Source organism: Pseudorasbora parva, chromosome 12 (genome assembly GCF_024679245.1).
Source record: "Pseudorasbora parva isolate DD20220531a chromosome 12, ASM2467924v1, whole genome shotgun sequence".
In the NCBI taxonomy this organism is placed as follows: domain Eukaryota; kingdom Metazoa; phylum Chordata; class Actinopteri; order Cypriniformes; family Gobionidae; genus Pseudorasbora; species Pseudorasbora parva.
The window spans coordinates 24,279,288-24,292,906 of record NC_090183.1 but is presented as its reverse complement, the minus strand read 5'-3'; the positions used below and the strand labels follow the sequence as shown (position 1 = coordinate 24,292,906).

The window sequence follows — 13,619 nt, the reverse complement described above, 5'->3', positions numbered from 1 at the left end:
TGATTCAGCCAGATGTCCTTGGGTGCTTATCTTTCTCCATTTAAGTGAAAAAAGAAGCAGGGCCAAACTCTCTCTCTCACAGCCATGACCCCACAAACCGGCCTCAGCCCCTTCCATACCTCGTCTGTGCCGCCAATAAGTCATGGACAGGCAGATTTATCTGTCCTCCAACCATCCAGCCAGAGACCACACAGGTGAACAAGGCCTGAGAGACACTGAGCTAGGTGTCAGGACAGAGTCAAGTTTCGTCAAAATATAAAATCTCTTAAATAGAACTAGTGAGGAAAGTTTTGGCGTGCAGGGTAACCCAGCACTCCTTCATTAGCAGAGTGAAGCAAGCCAACGAATACTGTACACGCTGAGCACAAGGCCCCGCAGAAAAATGAAGAACATCTGGAAGCGGTCCAAAACAAACAGTCCAGAGGGGTTCATATGTAAACCATAAGAAATGCGGCGCTCTCGGCTGCATGAACGTGTCAAGGACAAATAGTCTTGCATGACATTAGAACACTTCTAAAGTCCGCAATCCCAAAGGAAGGAAGACAATGCCTGGGCTCAGTATTCTGTGTGATTAGCAAGACAATGGTTTCCTTTTTTTAAAAATCTTGCAGTGGACCACATGGACAAAAACATGAACTTCAACCACAGTGAGAAACAAATATTAAGTGAATGAGTCTCTCACCATTAGAATGACCCTACAATTCCCCTTTGGGACGTTATTGTTTACTGGTTTCTGAGCCACACAAGCTGAATTCAAGACCAGTATCTGGAGTCATTTTTTTTAAAAGAAACATCCGACCGCAAAGGGCACTTTGGACACATGGTTACAGTGTCAAAATAAATAAATGAAAAAATAATAAATAAATAAATAAATATAAATATATATATATATATATATATATATATATATATATATATATATATATATATATATATATATATATACACATACATATACATATACATATACATATACATATACTTAAACTTAAACTTAAATTGAAATGAAAATAGAAAAATAAAAGCAAATTTAAAATATTAATAAATACTATAATAGTATATTAATAATACGGACTAAAATGGCCGATATTAATATTTAATATTAGAATATTTTTATAATATTTCTATACTAAAACAATAAAAACATCTAAACATTAACACAGAATGTAATATATTAATTTATTTTTGTTAAACAATACAATAAATTTAACAAGGTTATTACATTTGAGTTATTAAAAATGAAGTGTTAGTTGAGAGTAAAGATAATCTAAATATAAAAATTGTGAAAACGTGCATGTACAAATAAATATAAGTTGCAATAGTTGATATAGATAAATAATAATAATTTTATTATAAAATATTGGTATAATAAATTATTATACAGTATTCAGTATGGTACTGTTATATTGTGAATTCCTATGCAATATGTCTTATCAAGTACATTTATGTTGTATTGCACTATAAAATAAAATAAATAAAAAATAAAAAGTCTCCAATTGAAAATGTTCTAGTGATTGGGTCACATCAATTTCTTTTTATTGATGTGAATTTCCAAATTTGCCAAATTGAATATCTGTGATTTAAATTGTAAAAAATTCACAGAAATTTGGCCAGCTGAAAAATTTAGATGTGACCAGTCACTAGAAAATGTTCAACTGGAGAGGCCTGAATTTTTTTTTTACAGTGTATAGAATGTACATAACATAAAAATACAATAAGACAAATTTCAGAATCGGTGTGCATGTGTTCACAACCTGGTTCTGCAGTTTCCAAATATGTGTGTATGATCATATTCTAATTCTTCATATCTTGTAGCTAGTCCGGATGTGTCTACATCAACAGCTGTCATTGTACTTTTGTTCAGTGAATCCTTAATCTTCTCTTCCAATCACTGAGCACAATATCTGGACCGGTCTTTGAAATATCTGCGGCTTGGAATGCAATGAGAGAAACAGTTTTATCTTTCTGTGTGTGTAGACAAAACTCACCTCATATAAGGCTTAAGGGAGAAGCTTAAAATCCGATCATATGCACGGTGCATGAAAAGCACGCAAGCCTTTAAAGGCAAAGTGTCTCATTTTTGGGGTGCTACTTTTTGCACAGTTTAATATGAAGAGATCATTTTAAGTAGGTTGACCGTTTGTATTCATTTTTTTTATCCTTTGGTGCCACTAGTGGCGCTGCGATTACATCTTCTATTTTGCTGCACTTGCACTTGCCAATAGTCGCAGCATTTGCTTTGTATTATTCATGTTATACATATTCTTTTCTCCCTTTTCCACTAAAATTATACCAAAAAAATACATAATAAATCTGCATAAGGAAAACGAACCAAGACATATTACACTCAGGACTCCAACAAGGCCCTAGAATGTGCTGAGTAAACACAGTCTTGGCCTCCGTTCAATTCAACCAGTTATATGTAAATAGCACAAAAATGTCAAATCTGTTACTAAGATACTGATACAAAACCACAACAATGGCATCATAGGGAATTGAGCTCTTTAGCCATTTGCCAACAAAAACGAAGAGCTAATGGCATTATAGCATAGCAGAAAATGACATGTCTCATTCATCATCGGCAGAGTTTCAGTCCGCTTTCCGCCGTAGGCTGCTGGAATCCCGATGGCTAGCTGAGACATGCTGATTTTCACACTTCTCCAGCACATGGTTTCAGGCCACTGCAAAGTCCTGACGAAGCACATTTAGAGGATGGGATCTAATGGCACGACCTGTGACTCATGGTGCTCGTGCACAGAGGAGCCATGCTATCAGACATGCTGGTGTTTATCCATGACCTGCTGTTTGGATCAATCACCTAGAGACGCTGACACATTCAGAAATCCTGCTGAAAAAAGCCGGTCTCCCAGCCTGGTCAGTCTGGACTGGTTTGCTGGTTTTAGAGCGGTTCTATGCACTGTTCAGACTGACAAAACTGCAAAAAAATGCTTTTCTTACTTAGTATTTTTGTCTTGTTTCTAGTCTAAATATCTAAAAAGTTCTTACATTAAGAAACATTTACTAGACAAGTAGAAATTATTGTCTTGTTTGGGGGAAAAATAACTCAAAATTTGGAGTTTTTGCTAAAATAATGTTGGTTTAATATTATTTTGCTTACCCCACTGGCAGATTATTTTGCTTATTTTAAGCAAAAACTCTGTTAATTTTGAAGGGTTTTTTCAGCTGTTCCTTGGTGCTCAAGAAATATTTATTATTATCAGCATTGAAAGCACAAAAAAACAAATAAATAGTAAAAGGCGGTTGCTAACACCTAGCTAAGCTCGCACTCGTACACACGTAATTTAAGAGACTAAACATGATTCAAGGCCTTGATATACTCACAGCAAAGTTCTTTTTAACTCTTTGCTTATAAGTAAAAAGAAGTGGTAATAATTTTGCAGTGATATACTTTTAACGCACATTCCAAAGCCATTCATGCTGCTGAGAGCGATGTTTAGATGGATATGTAAATATGTGCTGCATGCTTTGCTCTTAACTTTTTCCCCGCCATTTACGGAGTTTTCTGGCTTTCCGTGTTTTTAATGTTATACAGTAGGGGGGTGCTATTACACATCTTCTGAAAGAGCACTGAATCCCCTGAGCAAAACAGACGAAGAAGAAGCAGAAACAAGTGATATGATACATAAGCAGATGCATATGCAAAATAACATTATTATCAACATTATGAAATTAAATTAAATGGAACGTCGATGTTGGGGGGTGTTGAAAATCTACTCCATCTATGTTTTGATCATTGTTGCGAATCCAATCCAGGTGTATAGTCTTTGACTAAAAAGCACTTTTCTTAGTTTTCTGCATGTTCAGATAGTCATACAACAAAATATTCTGGAAGATATGAAACTTTGCAGTTATTTCCCAATGATTAGAGAGTCGGACTTGTAACCCAAAGGTTGCAGGTTCAAGCTTCAAAAATGTAGGTAAGCTGGCATTGGCTGGCTACTTTTTTTTAAACGCTGGCGGGGAAAGAGTTAACAACAAAATAAACACAAAAATGACAGCAGTGAGAAAATAGTAAGGTTAAGAAAGCATCTGATCATAGCGATGTTGATATGTTTGCACAAGCTTTACAATTCACCAGCATCAGGTCGACAAATTAGGTCAAATCAAATTACATTGTTATGATAGTTTGATTACAAAGTATATTTCAGACCTTAGACTGCATATGCGCGACTATAGTTTGAATTAATTCCTTTTCTTTGCATGACACTTTGACATTACATTTCAGAATGGCTCTTTTGACATTATCCTGAACGTTGAATAAGCATTCATGTGTCATTTAAATGGATAAGAGGCTTTCAGTAGCGCAAGTTAACTTTACATCTTTTTGATTTTCCCAGTAAAAATCTCATCACATGGAGTTTTGGAAGTAAACTTAATAGTAGTATTTTATTTACTCACTTGCTTGGTGAGTCTTCATTTTTAGACACTAAATATATAGAAAATAACGACTGAAAACCTTGATTGATTTATTTTGTTTATCAAACACTTGAATCTTTTGTTTGCAAATTACTTTGGGATTGACAACTTGCAAACAAAGACGTTCTTTCTCTCTCTCTCTCTCTCTCTCTCTCTCTCTCTCTCTCTCTCTCTCTCTCTCTCTCTCTCTCTCTCTCTCTCTCTCTCTCTCTCTCTCTCTCTCTCCCTCTCCCTCTCCCTCTCTCTCTCTCTCAATGTTGCTTACTCTTCTGAGATATGTCAGATAGCATTCCTCAGGCTTTTGTTTCACATACTGAAGCCACCAACAACAATCTGATCTCTGGCACGGATGTTTACAGCCCTCCGCTCCTGTGCTTTGGCCAGTGTGCTTTTCTTCTGCTTCCTGTCTATCAGGGTGGAGGGAACAACAGCGAACCAGATTACAATGCGTGAGGGCACACAGTACACGGTATGGATATGAGCGGCAGTCTAATGGAGCGCGGGGAGTAAAATCCAAGTGGGCTTTGAACCCTGGCAGGGGTGAAGAAGAGAGCCTTTTGTCTGCGCCGATCCAGTTGAGCGATACTTGCTCCCTGATGCAAAAAACACACGACAGTGAAAGCGAGGCGGTTTAAAGCCATCATTGTCTGTGTCGGCAGAGACCAATATTGTGTTTCAATAGAGCTATGAGCCCAAGCCACACAGAGTTCAGAGGGAGAAAAAGCCTCTCTCGATCCGCGTGGCTGATAATGCCCGACAACTGCATCCATTTGCACTCTTTCAGTCTTTCTTTCTTCTTCGGCCCCCTCTCATTGCGTCTTCCTCCCTTTTCGCTCACAAAAGTACAGACAGAGCCTCGAAAACTCGCCCCAACTTTCCTGAGGCCCAATGATGTTTTTCTTGGATATGTGAAAACTTGAAGGCCAATCTTTCTCCAAGTATATATTTTCTTTCCATACTGGTTACTAATGAGAATAAAAACTGCACAGCTAGGGCAGAAAGCAATCATATCAGAATCGTATCTCATTAAATTACGAACCCGAGTGTGTTATTGTGCATGCGCTTAAAGAGAAGGCTCTAATTACACAAGCGATAACGCAAACACGAGATTGTACCGGCTCTCTGCGAACATCTAGAGTCAGCAGTGCTCTTGGCCAAATAGCTCTTCCAGCAATTACAACATCAATTCATAGACGAACCCTGTGGACACACCTCATGCTGTTTCTACAACACCCCCACCAACTAACAAGAGAACTAACAACTTGACAACCCAGCCAACTCACCTCACCTCAGCCAAGTTGAAAATCAAAGTATGTTTATAACCACTTCATCATTGCAAGTTAAACCTGCAAGAAGCAGCTCTGCCAAGAAGCCATTTGAACAACTCTTGGTTTCCAGGTTTAGTGGTTTGATGTTTCATAACAGTGATATTGCTATTTGAACAATCTAAAATAGCTCTCACGTGGGATCCTTAAAGGGTTAGTTAGTGTGGTACATATATATGATTGCGTCAGCTTGACCTTACCTGACGGAAGTAATCGCGGATGGTAGGGCTGGGCGATATGGCCCAAAAAAATTATCACGATACAATTTTCCATATCAGTTGATATTGATAAATATCACGATAAATGTAAAATCTTTATTTCTTTAAAGTTAAAAGGCATATTTTTGCTTCTGAGTGAAATATGTAGAAAACAGACAGTTAACTGTGCTTTTAAACTATCCTTTATTGTCAAAACATGACAAACACTTCCCAAACAGGTGAACAATTTATTAAAACTACGGTAGATTTATTTATTAAAATCTTAATTGTGGGCAGCATTTTTTACTCTACACTGTATATCAATAATATCATTACTTAATCGTGTAAGTAGTAAAACACTAAAAACGCAAACAGGCAAAAAAAAATAAATAAATAAATAAAGGTCCCCTGTGCATCTCTCTCTCTCTCTCACACACACACACACACACACAAACACACGCACGCACACGCACGCACACCTCACCGACAGTGGGCTGGCCGCGAGAGGAGGGAGAGAGCAAAGTTCAGTATTTGTGGATCTCCAGTAAGGGCTGTCTAGTCTATTTTATTCATTTTAAACATCAGATGACATTATTTCTCTTTTGATACAGGCGATGCTGAGTCATTAATGCATCACCAAAGACAAACAATCATGATAGCGATCATGTACAAGACAAGTCCGATGTTTTAGTGAATATAGTTTGGTAGCGTTAGCTTGTTGTAAGTCACCCACCGCAACTAACAAGGTAATAAGCCTGAGTGTGAATGTGGTTAATGTAGATTTACCACTGTGTTGGGCTCAATGTTATATGGAAGACCTTAGAAGAAGCACAATCATTTAATAATTAAATTCCGTGTGGTGAACGTGAACCTATGATAAGCAGTCCACGTAGCCTTTGTCGCTGTTTTATGTCGGATGGGATCGGCAAAATATCTCCAAACCACTGAAGTTGAGCGAACTAACCTGTCAACAATATCTGTGTCCTCCGAGCTGGCCGTGAGCTCTGAGTTTTCTACACTATCGCTCATTTTTCTCGCTCCACTTCACTCTGATCCTCCAAGCCTGTCAGTCACTGACTGTAAACAATAGCACGTGCAGCACCCAGAAGCCCGGTCTGTAATACGCATGCGCAGCATTACGCATAGCGCATAAGCATTATATCAAGAATTTATCGAACTGTTGTTATCGTTTTATTGAGGGAAATTATATAGTGATAATTATCGTTATCGTTTTATCGCCCAGCCCTAGCAGATGGGAATACTAGATAAGACTCGTCGGGATGTGAGATAAAAAGCAACAACATAAATACTCTTCGGTTCGTGTCTTAAGACATCAATGTGTCGTCAGGAGCAGCAGGGTTTTTATGCATGTTCTCTAAGCATGTTTGTTTGTTTGCTTGTCTTGCTCTCATAGAATTGTTACCTATTCACCCCATTATATGACTGGCACACAGCAACGGTTGGAGTTAAAAATCTTCACTTGTGTTCTACTGAAGAAACAAACACACCTACATGTTGGATGCACTGGGGATAAGCATGCAGATAAACATCACATTTTCATTTTTGGGTGAACTAACCCTTTAACATCCATTTGATCAGACAACATTTCTGCTGGTGTTAAGGTAGGGGTTGAATGACTTCAGATCATTTATGTCATTAAAGTCGAGTTGACTAGTCGCTGATGATGTCATTTATGAACAAATAACCTCGAGTCGAGCCGAAAGCGGGTTTCCTTGTGCACAGTTTGGGTTTAGAAAGTGGGTTTCCTGTCCACAAGGCTATTGCTCCTACATAATAGCATATTTTATCAGTTATTTTGTCTTTGGGATTTCTGCATCGTTCTAAAGCAGATACAGATAAAGTAGCACAGTAAAGATTCCATTTATATGAATGCATTAGTGAGAGAGTGATTGCGTGTGAAGTGATTTTATCTGGCAGCATCTCTCCTAATAGTGAAACTGTGGGTTTTAGTTTCTTAAAGAGATGCTAGAACTTTTCAGTTTCTGATCTATTTTATTAATACATCACAGAACAGTGATGACAATACATTTCTGCATTACTGAATGTTTCTGCGTGCATGCAATCTGAACGTGATGTGCGAGCTACTGTCGTTATGTGTGTGCTTTACAATGCGGCGGGCATTAAGCTTAGAATGGCGGTTAACTTGAGTGTACAATAAGCCGTTTAAAACATGCATTCACCTGATCAATTTTGAGCATCCAGATGGCAGTCAAACATATCTTGTGGAGCACTCTCAGAGTATGCATTTATTAGTCATTTTAACTGTTGCAATCAGAGCGTAAAAATGGACTTCAAAGATTTCTTATCCTGTTGCAGCCTCTATAGGCCATGATCAGCAACTAATCGACATCAAGCTTAAATCATCCTGGCCAAGCATTAAAGTCGACTAGTCTCTGCAACCCCTGGTTTAAGGCTGCATGTAAATAATAATGGATATAACTGCTAAAGTGCACATCGGAGTTGGGGAAGCTACTTTGAAAATGTTTCTTGCAATGTAGCATCGCAATTTAAAATGGTTTAAATTTAGTCAAGCAAACAAGTAAAAAATTACAGTGTAAAATAAAAATAGAAACCAGTTATTTTAAATTGTGAAAACACTTCACATGATTACTGTTTTAACTGTATTATTCATTAAATATGAGCTTCAGGGACTTATAATTGGAAGTGGTTCGATTGAAATCATTCATTTGATATGTGAACCCTTAGTTTGATCAATGAATAATTTATTAACATGTAAACAGTATGAACAAACCGATGAATCGATTGCATTAGACTCTTCAATGCATATGAGAAACAGCAGAATACAACTGCACAATAAAATGTCTTGATGTAACAATATAATAAATACAAAATAATAAATGGCTCACTGGAAAAACACTGACAACACTGACAGCATCTATTTCTATACAATATAGTAGCAATGCTTTATAAGTTGATTTATAATATTGGTTTATAATAAATGTATTAATGTGTCACTAGTTACGTTATGCGAATAGCATTTGTTTAATGAATGCAACTTTGTTACTTTTTGTGGTAACTGCTTTCACAAGAAATTGTACATATTAAAACTTAACTGTAATTATTTTTGGGGTTTGTTCGATTCACATTTTTTATTTATTTTGCAAAACTGTTGCATGTAAGCAAGAGTACATTTATGGTCATGCTGTTATTCTTGATAACATACATCCCTCTCATGTTCTAATGCTTAATTATGGCATGACTGAAATAAGCTGAAAAGCTTTGTAGCGCACATTAGGATTCGTTGCTGCATTTGAGACCTAGTAGTGAAGGAACCTTACTGTACCTCTGCTGGTGTCTCTCTGCCTCCTTGTGAATTGCCTTTTCGTAGGTTGACGATGTGCACCTCCTGAGGAAGGCTGGTGGTTCCTCGGCTAGCGCAGCCTGATAGGGCAGTAAAACTCTTTAACATGGCCTGAACCGGGTGACCCACCCCAACCGGCAAAAGTTCACAAGGGCTCCGAGACAATGGACCTGCAAATAATAGAAAACATGGCATGAACACACACATTCTAAAAGCATATTCTCTCATTATTGTGAAATGTGGTGTTCCTTTTACTTAGGATACAGTGTTTGATTGTTCCAATTTTATCACTAAATTATACAGGCTTTTACATAGAAATCTGGGAAGCCACTTTAAATCAATGCCACAAGTATGTAGAAGATCAAAGCATCCCATATGGCTATGTTTAAGGCAGTTATAATAATAACTCTTAGCAACAACACTGCACAATTGAAAATGAAAGCAGTTTTCATAGTGCAATTCTGTCATTGGTAAATAATATGGGGCAGCCATTACGCAAACATGTAAACAGATGATAAATTACAGAACACAGAAAATGGATTGTGTGGTACAACCGTACCTAAAAAAAATTCAATACAGCATTATCATCATCATTTTTGTACCTGCCCAAGCATGACAATAGCCTTTTATTAGGTACATTTCAAAACATGAGATATGTTTTAAATATGTTTACATATTCATAATCATCGCTTCATTTTGCAATGAATACATAAATGAACTCCATAATGGGTTTGTCATCCATGCTCTTTATTGCTCTTTATGGTGTAATTTGGTAAATGTATAGGGTAATACTAAAGGAAATATACATTTGCTTACAAGATATGCAGGTCAAAAAAAGATAATTCATATATAAAATTATACACATTACTAATTATGTATTAATTAATTTATATCATTTTTACTCATTTATAAATACTATATTTTATTTAGTATTGCATTTTGATTAACATATACACAAAATTAAAAAAATATATATATATTGATTCTAAATTAAAATAGCATATTTTTTAATTATTTACATTAATAATTTAATAAAAATATATTGCATATAATTATTACTATATAAATTAATAAATACATAATGAATAAATGAATGTATTTTTTTTATCTATTATTATTATTAAAAAATAATAAAGATTATACAAAAACACAAGCTGGCACATTGCATACTTCCTGCTCATTACCAAGACTTCTTCTACCCTTCTATCCGTCCTCTTTAATAGCCTCTACTCTCTCTACAATTTTCTCTCTCTCTCCCTAAATGGGAAGATTTACCCTCTTAATCACTTTCACGAAGCAAAAAGGATTCACATGTTAGTGCCCTCCTATATCAGAGACTCCTCTAATTGGCCCACATTCGATGAGGTCAGTGAGGCTATTACCACAGAAACTAAGCAAGCAGTGATGTGTTTGTACGGGAGAATTGAAACGGGCACACGCTCTGAGCCATGACCTTGAAACACAACAGAGAAAGAGATCATGGAATAATGAGGGGAGAAAAAACAAGCACTGTGTGAAGATAACAGCACCTAATGATACGGTTCAGCCATCGGTGATGAATGTTAAACAGGACCCTCTTGGCACCTACATCGAAATGATGGCTCTAAGGTTCAAGGTGCAGTTCTGCTCCAAATGGTCACAAGACTTGTCTGGTCTAATTCACCGCAGGTCATTAGATCTCCATTTATGTTTGGGTTGAGCTTTAATAAGCTATGCACCTTCCAGCTGAAGGTCAACTTTAACAACAGACATGCCAAATGGCAGCAAGATCACAAGGGAAGATGAATGAAGAATGTTTCTCTCAAGCTCAGAGGGTAATCAGCAACCAAATCTGGTAGCTGAAGGACCCATAAGGGTGAGGGTGTGTCCATCGGTGTGTGTGTGTGTGTGTGTGTGTGTGTGTGTGTGTGTGTGTGTGTGTGTGTGTGTGTGTGTGTGTGTGTGTGTGTGTGTGTGTGTGTGTGTGTGTTGCTGATTGTACAGACAGAGGTCCCTGCAGCTAGGCTTATATCTCTCCTGCCAAGAGAAACCGAAGGAGCATGGGATGATTGCATTTACCCATCGGCTGATAAAGCTCAGGACAACCTGAGCAGATGAGCAGGCTCAGACGGTAAAGCCAGTGTGTCTCCAATGAGTCGCAAAGAAGAAAAAAAAGATACAGTGGGAAACTTTTTATTTCATTTCATTTCCACTGTAATAGTTTTTTCCGTCCCGCTCCCGCTGGGTACTATTCCGCACCTACCCGCTTAAAATTCACTCCGCGTTCACCCGCTTAGAATGAATTTCTTCCCAACCCGACCGATCCCGCTAAATTTAGACCTTGTTGCCAGATTTAAATTTCCACTATAGAAATACAGTGACTGGGGTAACAAATATAAAATGTTGCGTATACAGTTAATGTATTTGTTATTTTGTCTTATCATGATACTTATCAACACCATAAAAAATGTCACAGAGAAAAATAGGCTAATACAAATATGACATCTGTCGATCAAAATAATAAGCCACAAATACAAATAAACAAAAGCTACTGCAAAATGTTTTTTTTTTTTTTTTACATCAGTGCAAGAACAGAATGTCGCTGACTGACAGATTCATTACTGAACATCTCTCCTCAAAATTCTGAGCACAAAGGCTGAATGTTCTCTCTGAAGGTGCCCTCGTGGACGGGATGCAAAGATCATATATTGCCAGGTTTAGGGCAGGGCACTGGGAACTTGGACATTTACTCCGGCGGCGCAAGAAAACTGAACAGGTCCCACGGTCTTCGCGGGAGAGCTGCAGGAATGCAGACCTCTGTGTATGACTGTGACACATAAAAACAATTCTGCTGAATGAAAAAATAAAATAAATCACAGGTTTCCGTGTGCCATTAACATCACATTTTGTAATCAGTCAACACTGTTTAACTTAAAGCTGCAGTCCATAATTTTTTGCACTCTAGTGGTTAATAAACAGAACTGCATGCATCTTGCGGAAGAACATTGCAGCCGGATCTACTTCTCCCTGTCAATGGCAAATCACACAGAGACTGTGCTCCTCCGCAGCGGTTCCTACCAGTCTGGCCTGAAATAGTCCAAATATAAACACTTATTATAAGTGTACCATAATTATTAGGGTAAGACAAAAACACGGTTTGGAAAGTGGATTCATGTCGTACATTCTCATTATATAATTTTTGTAAATCTTGAACAAAAAAAAGTTACGGAGAGCAGCTTTAATTAATGTGGAAACAACATGAAGGGGCCTAGTTTTGCTAGTTTCAGTCCAACTGAATTATCACTTTCACATCTAGCTCCACGTTGTTTAAATAGCAAATGCCCTCGCACCCACCTGTTCGTCAATGCTGGTCTGAAAACGAGGTGTGTTTTCAGGCATATTGTGCGTTGCGATTTTTTGAGGCAACTGCAAACGACTGTGCTATTGACCAACAAAAACCTGGTCTAGAGAAGCGTCCAGTCATTCCGCTCACAAATTCCGCCAAGTAAAAATCGAATCTGACATGGTGCAGGCACAACTGGCTTTTAAAGGGAATGGGAGACTCTGATTGGCTCTTCGCACATTATGCCCAAAACACATCCATGACTCATTAAAGGAACTGTATGTAAGAAATGTATTTCAATGAATCATAAAATGGCCCTGATATGTCACTATACAAAGAAATAATGATAATTTCAAATACTTATATCACTGACAACAGTAGTCCAGGCAGGATATTGTCATTTAAAAGTTGTTGTTGCAGCCCTCAACGGATGTTGATGTTGACATGTTGTGTTTTGGCCTGAGGCGCCACCCTCCACCTATCTACCAATCATGAAGTCAGTAGTGTTTCGGCATCCGGGTTGCCAGCTCTGCTCTAGTTACCACAGTTGCCGCTACAAACGTTCCTGCTGGATCCTGCAGCCTATCTCGCAACCTCGAGTCAGAGCTGGAGAGGGAGAGGGAATAAACCGCTCTACAGTCATCTGAAAGTGATTGCAGTACCAGTTCTGGCCACAATCTTACATAAACTTCCTTTAAGAGAAGGTACAAGCATTTTGGACCATGCGTCTGACGCTGACAGATTTTTCCGTCGCTAGCAAAAGTGAATTTGGACCTAAGTGCACCTGCGCATCTTTGTTTAGTGGCTTAATAGCATATTTTCATGCAATTTTACAGATTTTGAAACATGCATACTAAAAGGGCATAACTTTGAACTTGTAAGAAGTATGCTCTTGCATTCTTGCAAATGCATTAACTATTAGACAGCCTTTGTGTGCGGCTAGCTGAAAGATTTTTCACCAGATTTCACCAAGGACCATTTTAGCAAGCGATACG

General features: G+C 37.7%; 1 protein-coding gene across 1 annotated transcript in view; it reads right to left on the bottom strand.

Annotated features, from left to right (window-relative positions):
• Nucleotides 1-13,619, bottom strand: part of tgfbr3 (transforming growth factor, beta receptor III) — a 139,289-nt gene that overhangs the window by 84,661 nt on the left and 41,009 nt on the right. The window contains exon 3 of the mRNA XM_067459552.1: nucleotides 9,285-9,472. Within this exon, the coding sequence (XP_067315653.1) occupies nucleotides 9,285-9,472 (188 nt within the window). The remainder of the gene's footprint in view (nucleotides 1-9,284; nucleotides 9,473-13,619) is intronic.